Source organism: Giraffa tippelskirchi, chromosome 2, assembly GCF_054371585.1.
Source record: "Giraffa tippelskirchi isolate mGirTip1 chromosome 2, T2T-mGirTip1v1.2.pri, whole genome shotgun sequence".
Taxonomy (NCBI): Eukaryota; Metazoa; Chordata; class Mammalia; order Artiodactyla; family Giraffidae; genus Giraffa; species Giraffa tippelskirchi.
The window spans coordinates 5,188,171-5,206,602 of NC_137276.1; the positions used below are offsets into that span (position 1 = coordinate 5,188,171).

The 18,432-nt window shown below is 44.5% G+C and overlaps 1 protein-coding gene across 3 annotated transcripts in view; it reads right to left on the minus strand.

Annotated features, from left to right (window-relative positions):
• The window catches only part of DOCK1 (dedicator of cytokinesis 1), a 556,115-nt gene that overhangs the window by 77,554 nt on the left and 460,129 nt on the right, over positions 1–18,432 (minus strand). For all 3 annotated transcript variants that reach the window (XM_081533032.1, XM_081533022.1, XM_081533018.1), the window contains exons 33-35: positions 10,198–10,346; positions 1,223–1,308; positions 880–1,036 (exon numbers count right to left, since the gene is read on the minus strand). In XM_081533032.1, the coding sequence (XP_081389158.1) occupies positions 880–1,036; positions 1,223–1,308; positions 10,198–10,346 (392 nt within the window). The remainder of the gene's footprint in view (positions 1–879; positions 1,037–1,222; positions 1,309–10,197; positions 10,347–18,432) is intronic.

Consider the following 18,432-nt stretch of genomic DNA (forward strand, 5'->3'; position numbering starts at 1 on the left):
CATCTCTGCTCCCGCTTCACATGGTCATCTCCTTGGGGTCTCTGTCATCTCCTTTTCTATCTCTTAAAGAATACCTGTCACTGGACTTACCCCCACCTGGGTAACCCCAGTTGGTATCATCTCAAGATCTTGAGCCACAACTGCTAGGAGCCTTTTTTCCAAATAGGGTCACGTTCACGTTTCTGAGGATCAGGACGTGGACATCTCTTTTGGAGGCCACCATTCCTCCCACCACAGTTTACAAGGTTCCTAGTAACTAACACACTTAGGGGGACCTCCCTGGTGGTCCAGGGGTTCAGAATCTGCCTTGCAATGTAGGGAACACAGGTTGGATGCCTGGTTTGGGAACTAAGATCCCACACACCGCTGGGGCAACTAAACCCATGGGCCCTAACAACTGAAGACCTCCTGTTCTGGAGCCCATGCTCCGTAACAATAGAGGCCCTCACACTGGAACTAGAGCATGTCCACCCCCAGCGACGAAGAGCCCATGCATTGTGGCAAAGACCCAGCACAGCCATCAATAAGTATTCAAAACAAAACACACCCAAACTCCCCACTTAGGATCTGTAATCAGTGAGGGGGCTCCCTAGTTACAAGATAAGACATATCTTCTTATCTTCTGTACCAGGGGAAGAACAACTGTGCAGACATCCAGAGCAAAGATGGTTGTGCAGACATGCTTATTGTGCAGACATGCTTAAATAGCAGATCTGCAAACAGTCCTGTCTTCCTCCTTCCCTACAACAGATGAGGAAACAAGTGAAGGAAGTCGCATACTGCCCTGCAAAGCTCTGTGGCCAGCTGTCCTGAAGCTCTGAAATTCTTGGTTCATCTCCCAGCTTCCTGGACAGATGGGATATTTAAGTTCTCACTCACCAGCACGTTGACCGTGCAGCTCATGCGGTTTTCTTTGTTCTCATCATGCATGATGGTTCTATAGTCCAGAAGTCTCTCCATCAGGCGCACGACAAGTTTTACGAAAGTCTCTCCCGTTTTAGCGAGGTATTTGTGTTTCCTGCAGTGCTCCAAGAGGCTGAAAAATAATTACACACACCTTGTTAATCACACTCAGAGAAAGAAACCGGACTGAGGCGCAATTTAAAATATTTTCCATCATTAACACTTTTTAATTATTTCTGGGCTACAAAGTTCATTGTCGTCTAATTACAGTCTCTCTGTCTCCATTCTGACATAAATCCCACTGTTAATCAACACTTACATTTTATCAAATAACACTTTGTACTGCTCATCGCCTCTGCCTCCTTCTACTTCATGATCCAGCTTGGTGATGATCTCATTTTCAAACTATAATTAAACAGAGGAAGCGTAAATAATCAGCACGGTGGCTATTTCATTTCATGAATTGAGCGTCAATAATACATAAATCGCGGACAGATCGTCATTGGAGAGTTGCCCTGCACCTTTGAAGCTTGATTTCATTTAAGAGGCCCTTCTCGAACCCCTGGGGGTTTCTGATGAGCCCCTGTCACAGGGGGAATCTGTCATTTCCCTCCCTGGTTGATGAAGCCTTAATGCATCTTCTGATCCCAGGAGCAAGGGCCAGGGAGAGAAAGAAGGAAATCGTAACGGGAAAAAAAAATCAAGGAACAACATAAAAAAAAGTCCAAAACTTCATCTTTATGAACAAGTAACAACTAAAATAGCTCCTTGGTTCCTGGAAAAGAACAGACGCTGTGTCACTTGGCAGCAGAGTTCTCTGCAATCTGAAAACAGGCAAAGGGCCACTTTCCTGCCATGCCTTAATGGATCTCAGTGACATAGCTCATCCTGGATGACAAACAGAGTAAAAAACAAGAGGGGCAATGCCTTTAAGTCAGAACAGCAGGCACCTCAAGAAGGTCCCTCCCAGGCCTTTCCTTGAGTCCCCCAAAGCTTCTGATTGGATTTCCAGCATATTATGGTGGGAAAGGACCCTCGGGATTGATGGTCTGTCTGTCTCATGCTTTCAAGACAACTCTAAATTCTGGGGAGGAGCGAATCTCCAAAATGTTTTCAGAGGTCACGGACTCCATGGCTGATCAGGATGGAAATAAATCCTGTAATAATGATGGATGTGCACCCCCGATCCTCGCAGCCCTGTCCCCATCCCTGGCACAATTCAGAGCCACCTGAATATGGGGATTCTGGCCAGGTGAGGGTCCCTGCGGTTACTCATGGATGTGGGACAGGTAGGAATGAGGGGCCGCGAGAGCTTTAGTTCCTGAGAAATGAGGCACCCACACCGAACCCAAAGAAGATGAGCAAAGGGGGAACTTCAGGAAACAAGGGCTGAATTCAGGGTTCACAAAACAAGCAGACATGGCATGTATGCTAGGGTCTCTGGGATCCTCCTTTTAAAAAACTGTATTGAAGTAGAGCTGATTTTCAATGTTGTGTGAATTTCTGCTGTACAGCAAGAGGACTCCGTTATACATGTATATATTCTTTTTCACCTTCTTTTCCACTATGGTTTATTATAGAAGACTGAACACAGTTCCCCGCGTTTGGTGTGCATCCATCCTATATATACTAGCTTGCATCTGCTAACCCCAGACTCCCATTCCCCTTCCACTTGGCAACCACAAGGCTGTTCTCTTGGTTTGTGAGTCTGTTTCTGTTTTGTAGATAAGTTCATTCATGTCATATTTTAGATTCTACAATCAGTGATGTCATATGATAGTTATCTCTCTCTTTCTGACTTACTCCACTTGGCAGGATCATCTCTAGTGGGATCCCCTTTAAATATATGCTCAGATATTGCTTCCCCAGGTAACTAGTCCCCCACTATTATTGGGATTCCATAAGAATTTAAGCTGCATGAGAGGAAGAATTTTCTTCTCTGTTGGTCTCTGCTGTATTCCCAATCCTTCGGATAACACCTGGCATGGATGCTCTAATGGGATGCATATGCTACGTACACATAAATTACTGCATAGAGTTGGTGTTAAATTGGAGCTGGGGAGGACTTAATAGGGCCTCCAAGGAGCGGGCCAGTAGGTTGCTAAGATACAACCTTGGCCACACAAGCCAAGTGGTGAACACACTCATTGCAGTGCTTGTAACTGGTAACTGGTCCATCCAACACTGTCTACTGCACTGGGGACCTGGGGTACCCCTGCTGCAGGGATACCTGCAGTGATATCCCTGTGAGGCAGAAGGCAAGGGGGCTGGTGAGACCCAAGGAGGAGCCTCAAAGCGTGACCTTGATCGGGACATGCTGCCTGAAGTCACAATTTTATCATGCTGTGGATGAAACAAAGGCTTAAAACAGGACTGGAGAGAAGTATTGATTCTTGCTTGACATCAAGGACTTAGCAACATCACAAAAACTGGGACTTCAGTAAATCCCTGCAATTCTCTTCTTGATCTGCTCCATTGTCTCCCCCCGCCACCCAGTAAACACCCTCTTTGATTCTGTTGGGCTTAAGAAGTTCAGAGATTTTAGGAACAGAGGAAAAAGATGGTTCTTCCTACTGAAGAAGAAAGAATGAGTTGCATTATTTTGGTTCACCTGAGGTCTCAGGAGAATGACTATTACTATATAATAACAACTGTTGGATACTAACCCACTATTACTCTTCTCTTTACAGAAAAAAATTCTGCAAAAGGTGGTTCTTTCTGGAAACTAGCACAAGAGAAATGGCTTGCTACTGGACCAAAAGTTGGCATTTCAAGGCAGCCCCATCTTCCATGATGGCACCATGATGGGGATGCCAACGATTAAGTGGTGAGTGCTGATTCTTCAGAAGAAACCATCACGAGGTAAAATAAGACTAAATTTAATTAAAACACAAGATTCAATTCCACGTATGTTTAAGGAGCATACAAAAAGAAGGCTTAGAGAGTGAAGAAAAAATACCTCATACTAACACAGGCAAACACATATTGTCATTTCAAATTGCTCATCACTAGTTAATCAGAAGGTATTTGAATTTAGAGTCTACTTTCTGAAAATGGCATGTTTTCTCTGCTTCTTCACAAACCTCGCTGCCACAAACAAGGGCAATAAAGGAAGCTCCAGCTCCCTAAGTAGGCTGCTTATCAAATTTTGACTGATGAATTTAATGTTTTCTAAAAAGAGTGGATGAATGATAAGTAAATCAGAAGAACACGGTTGATTCTAATTTCACTAACCTCAAGTCTAAACTCTGTAATTTGCACAAACACCTGGCAACCCTATTCCGTTTATCAGCGAGGATTCAGTTCCACAGATCTGCAGCTAGCCTCAAATTCCAGGGCCTTCATCAATTTTCACTGAATATACTAGAATCAGTTCGCTCCTGTGCTGTGAACTGTTATCATAATCAGGATTAAATGATCCTGTCCAAATAAACTTGAGAAAGTACGTTTGCTGAAAGAGCAGGGCTGGTTTTCTAAAAATCATGTTTATTATCTTACTTGTAAAGGCATGCTGTCTGGTAATTTGAAACAGGATTCTCTATGCTTGGGATAAAATTAGCAAGGGTTTACTGTGTTGCTCGGAAGGTAACAGAGGCTCACTCATGTGATAAGCAAAATCATTATATTATCCCCTCTTTCCTGAAACACTAATATCGCTACAGAAATATCCACAGGGTGTCCAGCTTAAAATATTGAACAGAGCGTCTCTAAGCACCTGATACCAGCAGCCCTACGAGAACATGAAACGTAAGAGGCCACGTATAAACATAGGGCTTTTCAGAAGGTTGCTGTTAAGTTGAACACAGTGGAGGCTGAAGGGAACTATGCTCGCAGGAGTAATGTATGACATTAACATCATCTTTAACTCAATTAACTTAGAAAGAACCATTGCTCAGTGCCAACATCAACCATGAGTTATTGGCTCTAACTTAAGAGATCACAGAATGAAAGGTCTCAGTACAGGACAATCTAAAAGCCAGTTCTCCTTGGTTTGGAATGCATTATTACTGTAGGGGGTTAGGCTTACTGTTTTTGCTATACTGCATTTATAAATGTATAAAACCAGGCTTGCATTCTCCAGGTATCCAGGGACATGTTTATAGAAGAGATCTGGGGTTATGTCAGAGCAAAGCAGGACCAAGATGGAAAGGTTGGAACCGGAAACTCACCACATGGGTCAACAGCTGAGAGAAAGGTGAGCTCTAGGACTGTGGGAAGCGAAGCACATTAGCAAAAGCTACTTTGGCCCTTCAGGAAAACCTGAGTGCAGGCAAGCTTCTTCTTACTGCACATTGCTTTACTGTGCTTCGCAGATACTGCATTTTTACTGACTGAAGGTTTGTGCCTTGAGCGTGTCTCTCTGTGCCGCTGATCGAACAGCATTTGCTCACTTCTCTGTGTCACATTTTGGTAATTCTTGCCATCTTCCAAACCCTCCACCAGACTTTAAGACTCACTGAAGGCTCCGATGATGGTTAGCACATTTTAGCAATAAAATAATTTTTTACTTTTTTAGCAATAAAGTGTTTTTAATTAAGATATGAACATTGCTTTTTTAGATATAATGCCATTGTACATTTAAGAAACTTCCGTATAGGGCAAACACAACTTTCATACGAACTAGGAAACCAAAAAAATTCATGCAATTTGCTTTGTTGAGATTTCCCTTCATCATGGTGATCTGGAACCAAACCCACAGTATCTCCTGGGCCTGCCTGTCTGGCTGTGCTTTGTCCTAACTTGTGTTTTTTTAGAGAAAAGCATCTCACAAGATTCTGGAGGTCTGACCAAGATTTTAGACCATCCCCTGGTGTTAGAGAGCTTCAGAAATCAGATTATCTTTCGTTCTGTGCCCCCAGATGGAACTGTCCAAGCCAACAGCATTGCAGAGCCACGGCTTTCTCTTTAGCATTACTAGAAGGCTGGGGTAGGGTGGTGCTGGGGTGGGTGAAAGTCAGTTAATGGTCTGTGTGGATCACACGGCCAAGGAGAAGGCACAGGCTTAGCAGAGAGCGCCCTGGTCTCCCACACCCTTGGGGCTCTGTGCTCACAGGTTGACACCTGAAAAGTAACTGACGCCCCCCTAAATCTACCACTCAGCCTTTAATCCTTGTGCTCAGACACACCACTATTTTGAGGTATGTTGCATTCCCTCGGCCTAACCGCTCTGTTAACTTAATTACACACTTAATTAGTCTCTGGCACTCCATAGCCCACGTCCTATCGATAAAGTCCCCGCATCCCTCTAGGTCTAACAAGCAGGCAGCTCAGTGACCTTGAAGCTTCTGTGAAACACCCAGGAGCCTATAGCAGCCCCAGACCTGCAGCAGCCTGGCAGGGGACTGTCTGCTGCACGGCCACCCCTGGCGACACCTCGCACAGGTGGACCTGTGCTCCTCCGCCATACAGCACAGACCGGGCACCGCCTTAGGGGCTGTCTTCACTGACAGTGAACCCCAGGAGCCAGCCTGAACATAAGTCCTGTGGGTTAAAGGGGCTTATGGGAGTCTAGGCAGATCTTTGGGCTTCCCAGGTGGTGCTAGTTGTAAAGAACCTGCCTGCCAATGCAGGAGATGTACGAGACGTGGGTTTGATCCCTGGGTCGGGAAGATCCCCTGGAGTAGGAAATAGCAACCCACTCCGGTATTCTTCCCTGGAGAATCCAATGGACAGAAAAGCCTGGTGGGCTACGATCCAGGGGTCACAAAGAGTCAGACACGACTGAAGCGACTTAGCATGCACATACTCAGGCAACTCTTTGCTGGAAAGCTTTTATAATATTACTACAATTCAGTGCCATCAGAACTTTCAGAGTCCAGGGTGTTAGCTTCCATGACCTCTTGGACCACTTTTGAGCCTGGGGTTCAGTGAAATGAAAGCCTAATTTGGGGGCCATATTTCCCTTCTAAGCATCCAAAACAACAGAATCAAGTATTATTTTTTAAATTAAAGCACGAATAAAGCAATGAACAAAATCCCAATGAACTGAAGCATAAACAAGGCAAAATCACCACCGAACTTATTCACATTCTCTTTACAATACAAACTACATTGGCTTTGCCACCAAGAGGCAGAAGCTGCCAACACCCACTTGGCTTATTCAATTATTTGCTTAAGGTAACCAGCCTGGGCAGCAGGAAGAGATTATTCAAACAGGAATTTGCAACATTTGGGACACAAAGATTACTCAAGTTATAACTTTTTACAACTAAATAGGAATTGCTGGAAGTCTTGGAGCATTTTGCTGACCCTCAGGAAGAGAACAGAAAATAGCTCTGTGACTGAAAACACTATTTTGCTGTGGAGTCTTTTCCATCCCATTTTTATTAATGGTCTAGAGCCCACACGGCCATTTGCTGCAATTCTTAGCTGTTAGTTCTGTATTTTCCAAAGATAGAAGGAAGGGAATTCTTCAAAAAAAAGGTGTCAAGAGAGAATTTAAAAGGTCTGCTTTTCTTCTGAAGCAAAATCTAGTGAAGCTGAGGCTCAGAATGTACTCATTTGGGGGGCAGGGTCTGGTGACTCAGACAGTAAAGAATCCATCTGCAATGTGAGAGACCTGGGTTCAATCCCTGAGTTGAGAAGATCCCCTGGAGAAAGAAATGGCAACCCACTCATGAATTCTTGCCTGGAGAATCCCATGGACAGAGGAGCCTGGTGGGCTATAGTCCATGGGGTCCCAAAGAGTTGGACATGACTGTGCAACTAACACTTTCACTTTCACACTTTCTTGGCGAGATCGGGGAGAGGTTAGTTAAGGCTCATCTTGTGGTTACAAGGCTCAGCTGATCTATGTAATGTGTGCATGCTCAGTAGTTCAGTTATATCCCACTCTGCAGTTATTTCCCACAGACTGTAGCCCACCAGGCTCCTCTGTCCATGGGATTCTCCAGGCATGAATACTGGAGTGGGTTGCCATTTCCTCCTTCAGGGAATCTTCCCACTCCAGGGATTGAACCTGTGTCTCTCACATCTCCTGCATTGGCAGGTGGGTTCTTTACCACTAGCACCACCTGGGAATTGGGTTGCCATGCCCTGCTCCAGGGAATCTTCCTGATCCAGGGATCAAACCCATGTCTCCCACGTCTCCTGCATTGCTGGCAGATTCTTTACCCCTGAGCCATCAGGAAAGCCTGCCTGCCAACATGAAGCAGATTATTTTCTAGGTGGGAAGGATTTCTAGAATGCAAGGCCACTTGGTACATATGTGAGCCTCCTAGTTCAGATGCTCCTGTCTCGTCCAAGCTCTTCCACGATGGATCAGATCATGTGTACCTGTTAGGACCTGCCCAGAGCCAATGGTATCAAGGTCAGGAATTGTCTGCAGCCATGGAAAGAGGGTCCCAGGCTACCAGGAGGGCATGTGAACCCATAACTCCAGGCCGCCCTATCCGACCTCCGTGCCATCCTATCCCACCTCCATGCCAGACCCTTCAGTGCTCGGACATTGGGGAGACAGGACGAGCAACACCTGGGACACAGAAAAGGGAACGCTTATTTTGAAAGAAGATTCATGCTCCTTCTTGCAGAAATGGAGACAAGGAAGAAGTAGACTCCTGGGGAATTGTATGTATTAGAACATTCTAATGAAATGCCCTCCACTGCAGCTGGAGACCCTAGGAGCAACAGCCCTGGGGAACTTTAAAAAAAAGCCACTGTGTAAGACATGCTTTTGAAATTCCAATGATGGTGTGAGGCAGTTTAAGCTTGAGTGAAATGGCAGGTATTTCTTCTGAATCCAGCAGGTCACTTCTCCACTGCAACTGTAAGAGTGTGAAACAACTGCTCACGGCACATAGTTCATAGGAGGGTCTGAACAGCCCCATTCTGAAAGCTACAGCAACCGCTCAGAAAAGAGGCTCCGTCATATGTTCCAAACACTGAAGTTTTGTAAAAATGAAAAACCTTCATGCCTTCCCCTCACTCCATTTGGTCTGCACATCTGCTATGAACGCAGAGCCAATTTAAGCCTTGTTGATGTGACTAATAAGGTTAGATAATTGAATTGGTGGCAGATTAAACAGCAGTCAGCCAGCCCTGTCCTAGAAGCTCCCTGGACGGGGGCGGGGCGGCTGTGCCCTGCTTTTCTGTGCACGTGTCAGCGACACTTATTCCCCAGCGTCACCGACAAAGAGGCGAGGGCACGCCCTGGGCTTCAGGAGAGGGGCCACTGGAGGACGAGAGCCGAGCCGAGAACAGAAAGGAAAAGATACGGCGAGTGGATAGACAAACGCTGTGGTCCAGGAGGGCCTGGAATGGGGGGCGAGGGAAGCAGATGGACCCTGGGGCTGAGACAGAGCAAGAACCACAGGTCATTGCAACCCACCAGCGAGGCCAAAAGAGCAAGCCAAGGCCGGGCCAGTGGAACGGGACCTGTGAGCCGGATGACAAGGAGCCTGGCAGGAACGAGGGCCCTGGGCAAGCAGCAGATTTGGGAAGGATGACATGTCCTGTGGCATCCACACTCCTCCCCCGCCCTGCCCCGCCCCAGGGAGGCTGAGATAGGTCAATCGAAAATCTGTGCTGTCCCAACAATGGAAAAGGAAATTGATCATTTCCCAATTCACAAGAACAGATTACTTTAGCAAAGAGATTTTTTTTCACTAGTTTTTTTTTTTTTGCCCTGATTTTACTTTCAGGGTATCTTATCACCTGTCTATGAAGGTACAAACAGAAGATAACATAAATGAACAAATGGCCAAGGATCCTTGACCGAAAATTCCTGGCCATGGGCGTGCAAGCTCTTAGTTCCCTGACAGGGATCGAACCTGTGCCTGCTGAGGTGGTGGCATGAAGTCTCAACCGCTGGGCCACCAGGAAAGTCCCTAAATATACCTTAAGGAACTTCATCTGTCTCACTGCACAGGTGAAAACACCAAGGCACACACTTAGAAGAAAGGCGAAGACTTTAGACTTAAAAATAGGGTATCTCAGCAAGAAGCAGCCAGTCAGAAAATAACAGTAATGTCTGATCAAACCCTCTGCTGCACCTATGAAGGAGGGTGAAAGAGTTTTACCCAGTTTTAATGTGTAAGTAAATCCAGATAAAAGTAACTGAAAGCTAAAAACAAAGAACAATGCTCCATAAAGATGAGAGCAGTCCTCCTTAAGAACGACAGGCTTCCTCAACAAGGAAAGCCTAGGACTCTTCTCTCTTAAGATGTAGGGAAGTGTTTTCCATATTCAGCATGTGTAACTGCAGAACTATCTATGAGTCCTTTCAAGAGGACACGCCATAGCATCTTGAGAAAGTGGCTTGTCTTCAAGCCACTTCCCGCACACCCCCGTCCTTACCATCTGGAAGCTTCGGGTGGAGTGGAATTCACACTGCATCATGTCGAAGAAGATGGGGATGGTGGCTTTGCGCAGCTCTGTCTCTGGAATCAGCGTCATTTCTAATATTGGACCGACCATCTCTGGAATGAACTTGATCTTGTGTTGACCTTGAATAAAGAAATGCATTATTCAACAATTTTTTGTTTTTAATAAAAGGATTCTGAAATGGGCTTCAGTGGACAAAACAAAACTACACAGATCACTATGATTTTGAAGGCTAGGATCTGGAGAATATACATCCATTTCTCATTCACAGGCAACAATTTTGAGTGTGTCCAGCCTGTAGTATAAGAAGTGGACCGTATTGCAAATGTTGCAAGTGAAGCTATTATAAAAATCCATCTAGTACAGGGCCTGCAGTCATGGTTTCTGTTACAGACAATAAACGCCATTTCACAAATAGACAATTACATCACACACGTAAGAGGCGTGAGCTGCCAGCGGGTACCCAGGTTTGGAAAGAGCAGGGCTGGGAGACAGGACACTGGGCATCTCAGTTTGTAGATAATGAACAAGAGTTGATGAAGTGAAGATGGGTAGGGTAGATGGGCTCTTGGGCCCTCTCTGTCTGCAACATCATTTGAAAAACAGTTTACTATTTGGAACCTCTGTAAATAATGTCGAGTGATTTCTCTAACCTTCCAAACGACTGCAATCAAAGAAAGCAGTGCCAGACCTCAGAATATGAAGCTGTGAAAACAGAAAGGGCTCTGGTTTCTTTGACTTACGATGTGATCAGAAAATGCTTACTTATTTTTACTATTTATTTCCTTGGCTCCGTCGGGTCTTAGTGGAGGCAGGTGGGGTCTTCATCGCGTCATGAGGGATCTTTTGTTGCAGCTGTGGCGCCCAGGTTCAGCAGTTGAGCATGCAGGCTTAACTGCCCCATGGCGTGTGGGGTCTGAGCTTCCCGACCAGGGATTGAACTCGTGTGCCCTGCACTGGAAGGCGGGTTCTTAACCACTGGGCTGCGAGGGAAGTCCCCGAAAATGCTTATTTAAATAACTCCTTTATCTTATATCTCACCTATCTTGTCCAGATTTAATTTTTTTAAGCATCAGATTATAATATTCATTATGATTCACAGGGCAATGGTATTTGCTTAAAAAGAACTTTTGAGAAACCTTCTCAAATACTATTGCCCGTGACTAATAATGAGTATTATAGTATTAGCTGACATTTACTAAGTACGACTAGACGACAAGCCTCATAGGAAGAGCCTCTGTGATTCTCAACATCATTTTGTGAGATGGCAACCATGCCTCCTTCAATTTTAAAAATTAAACTTAAAAAAAAAATTTAATAGACTTTATATTTTATAGCAAAACTGAGCGGAAGGTACAAAGATTCCTCCTACACTCCCACCTCATTGGCACCACCCTCTCCCAGAGTGGGGGCCATTCTGAACTCTGTTTTACAGACGAAGACATTGCAAACTTCCCCAAACCAGCATGCTGTCCACTGGAAATAGCGGGGCAGGATGGGAACCCGGGTCTGGGATTCTGAAGCCTCAGCCGTGTCCCCCATTCCCTGCCTGCTTTTCACGGGATCTTTCCAGGGGACCCTCCGTAATAGAAAGGATGCTGGCTATCCACAGCGGTCCCTTATCTGTCTGCTGTAACAATTACCCAGGGGCAGGGAGTTCCCTAGCGATCCAGTGGTTACAGTGGCTTGCACTGCTGAGGTCCTGGGTTCAATCCCTGGTCCGGGAACTAAGACTTAGCTGCACAGACAAACAAACACAGACACAGGGGACAGGGGCCTGTCATCTTCTCTAGCGTTACTGGAGTAACACGCTTCTAAAATGTGTCCCTCAGAAAGTAGAAACTGGCTTCTTTCAGGTTCCAAACCTGTATACTTTTCTTTTTGATTTCAAATACTTTTTTGGAAGTGTTGGCATCATACCTTTTGAGGCCTCTGCTTTCGACTGCTAACTCAAAAATCTCAGTTTTTATTTTTTTCATTTTTTGCTGCCATTTTGCCTCACCCAGGCAGTGGCTCCCAAACCTGGCTGGACCTAAACTCCTGAGGGCTGGGAGTGACATGGGTGAGCTTCCAGAGAATTTGAAGTGATAAGAAGCCGGCAGAGGAAGGAGCTGGGAGACCCCATCCCTCCCTACCCATACCTAGAAAGAAGATGCTGGAAACCTCATTTCCAAAAAAAGGGGGTGTTGGCCTTATGTGAGATGACATAATTAAATTTAGAGGCAGGGCTATCCAGAAAGAGGTCTTTTAAAACTCCTGCCTCCTTATCTTTAATTTCAGATTTATTTTTATTTCACTCCATTATAATTTATATCATTTCTTTCCAACATATAATAGAAGAATGCATAAGAGTTAAATGCTTGAATGAATTATTTGCAACATGTTATTAAGACTTGTAATTTACCCAGAGTTAATCAATATTACTAATATTTTTACATAATCTGGAAATAGAATGGATACAATAAATAATTTAGCTTTCCTTAGAACTCAGCTAATACAGATTTCAGAAAAGAGAACCATTAAGCAAATTTGGCTATTATAAATGAAGACCCTTAACAAAATATATAATCCTCATAAGCGGCCTAAATGAAATGTATTCTGAAATTTGTACCGAGTGGACATACTATACACAAAATGTGACATTCAACAAGGAATCTGAATACTACTAAAATCTTATTAAAAAAAATCTTATTAACCTTTACTAAATAAATAATACTTTGACTAAAGCTCTAATATAATGTGATTTTCATCACTTCCCCCAAAGCTTATTGTTTCTGAAAGGCATGTGACTGAGGCAAAGCATTCTCTCAAAAATGCTGTTATATTCTGTCTCTCAGGTGTCACTTCTCTTGTATTATGTCTAAAAAAATGCCAGAGCCAGTGTTTCATAAAACAGATGACGGGGACAGAGAGGTGTACATCAAGCACAACTGGAGTATCACAGAGGACTCCGTCACTGACAGTCTTCACTGTTCCAGGCTGGGAGGGGAGTATAGGATAGTAACAAGTCGTTGTGAACGCAGGGATTGGAAAGGTATGTTCCAAAAACAACAGTGTCTCCAATTTCACTGTAATTGTTACAGTAATAACTCCTCCTATTAACGCAGGACACACTGGCTGGGCACCAGTGATGAGCCTCAGCCACAGTGAGGTCCCTAGAGTTTAGCCTTGGAGAACCGATGGTCCTCAAGATGAGACAGGGCTGGATGCAATTCTCCAGTATTCATCTTTTTTTTTTTTTCTTTTTCTGGCATTTGCATTATGGATTTTCCCTGGAGCATCTCTTGTTCAAATTTAATGATGAAATCAGGCTTGGAATCAATGGGGATCAAGGTGACTCTTGAAGTGTAGACTAAGAAAAAGAGGACTTATTTTTCTGTTTGTATCCTTTGGAGACAAAGGAAGGACATGGTCATGATCGGATCACAGTGGGAACCCTCCACCTCAGGTCACCTCTGCCAGATCCCTGGTTTGTTGTTTGCTGTCGTTCAGTCACTAAGTCATGTCTGACTCTTTGCGACCCCCATGGGCTGTAGCCCTCCAGGCTTGTCTGTCCTTCTCTATCTTCCAGAGTTTACTCAAATTTGGGTCCAAAATTCCTGGTTACCACTCCCCAATTCTTAAAACCCCACAGGGAGTCTTTCTTCTCATGACAAAACATGGAGCTTATTCTTTGGGACCCAGACTCCTCCGTCTCAGGGAGAGGCGGCTTTTGCCACCTGAGCAACCTCACTTGGGGTGTCTGGAAGATCTCTTGACAATCACGAGTGCTCAGAAATCCGGGACGTTAAACGTTAAACATGGTCTAATCCTGGGAAAATCTTCGTATACACAAGGGTGGACAAGAGCCAACATTTCCATCACCCCGTCAAACAGATTCAGCCCCACGGTATATGGGTTTTAATGGGAAACACACAATTTTTCCAAGTCTCCAAAAATACCCCTGAAGGGAATCTCTGTATGACAAATACCCCAGGCCAAGCCTGGCAGATAAAGATCTCGCTGCAAGCACATTTGTTCTGGCCAGATCCTAGAGACTGTGGCTCCGGCTCCGGCTCCAGGGGTGCTGTATGTAATAAACAAAATGTAAATCGAGGTGAGAAAGGCGAAAGGGAGATGAGGGCTCCGCGGACTGCTGCACGGAGCGCGCTTTGATAAATAACTGAAGAGCTGGGTAAATAAGCACATTTCTCCCCCTTTTTAGGGAAGAGAGTCTGCCTTTGATTTCTCCTTTTGCACTCAAAATATGACAGGTATGGGAGGAAAAAAAAAAAAAGAACCAGGACTTGCTGCTCGGTCCCATGGGGCAGCGCTGTGTCTGTACTTGCATGAAATTCAGGAGCAGAGACCCCAGATACTTGCTCTGAAGCTTGCTCTGTATGGAGGCGGGTTCTGAGTCGTGCACACGGCATACAAGACTCAAGGAAAAAGTCTTCTCAGAGTGTATTTGGCTCCGGGTGATAGGTAAGTAATTGTAAGAGGATGAATCTATCTGACTTGTATTTTTTTTTTTATTTTCTTGGTGGAGCTGGCTAGATCAGAATGCCAACCTGATCTAGCGGTCCCAAACCTGAACCATTGGAAAAAAAAAACGATAAAAAAACTGTGTAGAAAATAGGCTGTGTACATCTTGGAACACTGAAACGTGCTGTCGTAAATATCTAGAGCGGTGGCCTCAGCAGTGATGCTTGGCAGGCAGGCTCCAACACGTGAGATTCACAACAGCAAAGAAAGAGCCAGGTGGCCGGAGGTGACACCACGGAGTGACCTCACAGTGGTGACCCCCAGAGCTAGCCTTAGCCATTTTGAGGGGCTGCTTGGGCCTGATCTTGTGAGCAGCTAATATGTTTATTATTCTTTTAACTTTCAAAAATAATTCAATTATTTTATAAGCAAGGAAATCAATCATGTGGGTTGATGATTATTTCTTTCTGTTACCGCCTTCCTGCCCTTCATGGATCACGGTCACGGTTTACACTTGGCCTCCTGGCCGCTTGTTATGGCAGAGTGAAAAGTCCCAGGTGAAAAGCTGCCAAACACAGCTCTGATGTGTTCCAATCAGCAATGGACAGGGAGGAATTGGACACATTCTCTCCCGGGGAAGTCTGAGCTTCCCTGTGAAGCCGTCTCCAGGTCTCCATGAAGGCTCCACCGGTCAGCATGAGCACCCAGTTTCAAACAGTGATCAATCTCAGGGATTCCAGAGAGGACCTCGAAAACACTTTGAATTAAAAAAAAAAACACCCCGAGTGCCAGGAGCACCCACTGGTCTGCTCAGCTGGGGCTCGAGCTGGCTTCTGGAGGCTCCCTCTGTGCCAGGAAGGGGTCCTTCACTTGAAGGCCAGAGAGGAGGAGACAGTCCCGGATGAGCTGAGCTGAGACAGCAACTACTAATCAAACAAGAAGGAAGCATTTTAGCGTGTTAATAACCTGTCTGAGTGTTTACCAGGGTGGCTGTCTCTACTTATCCTAAATGAAAAAAAGACTACCAAGGCATTTTGGAAGGAAGCATTTGAAAACACACCTGGCATTGTTCTTTTAGGGAAAACAGATGATCTCACAGTTTGGACTTTGGAGTTGACACTGGAGAATTCAGAAGAAGGTGCTGCCACTCTCTCAGGAAGGGCCGGGGTGAAAGGTGAGTTCAGAGAGGGCCCTGGTGTAGAAGCAGGTTGGGTGCCAGCTGTCGGCCCAGCCACAGAAGGCGGAGCCCATAGCATACTTGGACCCTGGCATCTGGAAAAGCCCCTGGCTCCCACTTTTCCAGCCAGAAAAACTCCCTCCATCCCTGCCTGCCCTCACCTGCCCCTCCCTCGAAAGGGGCTATCCACGGAACTTTCCTGGCGGGAGTCCCGAAGTCTCTGACCTGCCAGGAAACAGGACAGATGCACCCGTCAGAGCTGGATCAATTAAAATGAATCATGAGAAGTCCTCCTACCTATTCTAGGAGCCTTAGCTTTTCCCTACTGAGATCATCATATATATATATATATATATATGCAACAAGAATTATTGAACTTCAGGCTTGGAAGGCTCTTGGAAGTTTCCATCCAACCTCTTTATCTTACAGCCTAGAAAGCTAAGTGAGGAAAGCCCTGTGAGTCACGTGACAGAGGCCACGCAGCCAGGCAGGGTCAAGGCAGGACGAGGGCTGGGGAGGGACTCACTCGGTCTGGGGAGGGACTCACTCGGTCTGTTCCCTGGGAACGCAGGGCGCCTGCGTTCTCCCCAGGGATGGCAGGAAGACCAAGGACAGGATGGAGCCTGGAGGGCTCTGTGTTGGGGATGTAGCCAAGATCTTTCACACCGACAGCCAGTACTTTGATTCTGGACGTTTAAGCTGCTTACAGGGTCCCCAAGCGACTCCAGGCCTCACACCCAGGCATGCACCATACTGGCTGACATTTTAATAGAGAACTTCTTTGTTATATTAATTCTCTTATTAATAAAATCGTTTTCATTGTGCTAATATCTTATCATTTTACTTCTCTGTTTTATTGTAGCATACACAAGATGAGCTCTACCTTCAATTTTTACACGTACAACACAGCGTCATTAATTGCACGTTAGTATGTACAACAGTGGGTCTCCAGAACGCATGCATCATGCAAGAATGAAGCATTTCAGCTTCTGATCAGCGCCTCCATGGCTCCCCCGCTTACCCCGCCCCTCGCACCCACCCCTCTGCTCTCTGCTCTAAGTAGTCTGACTCCTTTAGAGACCTCATATAAGAAGACTCATGTGATGTTTGTCCATCTATGACTGGCTTATTTCACATCTAACAATGGTCTTCAGGGTCTTTGTTCCTTTTGCATACGACAGGATTTCTCTCTCTTTCAAGACTGAATAACATCTCATTGTACATATATATACACCACATTTCCTTCACCCATTATTCCATCAGTGGATGTACAGGTTTATTCCGTACCTGACTATTGTGAACAGTGTTGCAGTGAACATAGGAGTACATATCTTACCCAGATTCTGATTCCCATTCATTAGGATAAGTAACCTGGAGTAAGATTGCTGGATCATGGGACACTTCTATTTTTAATTTACTGAGGAACCTCCACGCTGTTTTCCATAGCGGATACACCGTTTTACAATCCCACCAGCTGTATACAATAGTCCCAATTTCTCTACCTTCTTGCAAACATGTGTTCATCTTTTTTTTTTTAATAACAGCCATCCAACTGGTGTAAGGCGATAGCTTACTGTGGTTTTGATTTGCATTTCCTTGAAGACTAGTGATGTTGAGCATCTTTTCATATACCTATTGGCCATCTGTCTGTCTTCTTGAGAGAAATGTCTATGTAAATCACTGGATCATTTTTTAATTGGTTTATTTGCATTTGTTTGTTTTTTGCTATAGAATTGTAGGAGTTTCTCAAATATTGTTGATATTAATGCCTTTTCAGACCTGGGGTTGGGAAATTTATTCTCCCACTTCATAGGCTATCTTTTCATTCTATTGTTCCCTTCCTCTGTTGTGTAAATGCTTTTTGGTTTGATGTAGTCTACTTGACTTTTTGGTGTCATTTCCAAGAAATCATTGCCAAGGCCAATGTTAAAAAGTTATGGTTTCCTTTAGGAGTTTCGTGGTTTCATGCCTTATGTTTAAGTCTTTCGCGCATTATGAGTTGATTTTGGTGTATTTTATTCCTAAATATTTTATTTATTTTTATGCTATTATAAATGGGATTGTTTTCTTAATTTCTTTTACAGACAGTATGTGTAGAAATGTAACTTTCTTTTCTATGTTGTATTCTGCAACTTTCCTGAATTTATTTGTTCTAATACTTTTTGGTGGAGTGTTTAGGGTTTTCTACATATACGATCATGTCATCTGCAAACAGATAATTTTACTTCTTCCCTTCTGATCTGGGTCCTTCTTACTGCTTTTTCTTACCTAGCTGGTCTGGCCAGGACGTCCAGTATTAGGTTGAGTAGAAGGGGTGAGAGTAAGCATCTTGTCTTATTTCTAATCTTAGAGAAAAGTTTTCAGTTCTTCACTACTGAATATGATATTGGTTGATGATATATGACCTTTATTATGTTAAGTTACCTTCCTTCTAAACCTAGTTTGTTGAGTTTTTAGCACAAAAGAGTTCTAAATTTTGTCAATGCTTTTTCTGCATCTATTGAGATAATCTTATGACTATTATCTTTCATTCATTCAATGTAGTGTATCTCTTTAACTAATTTTCA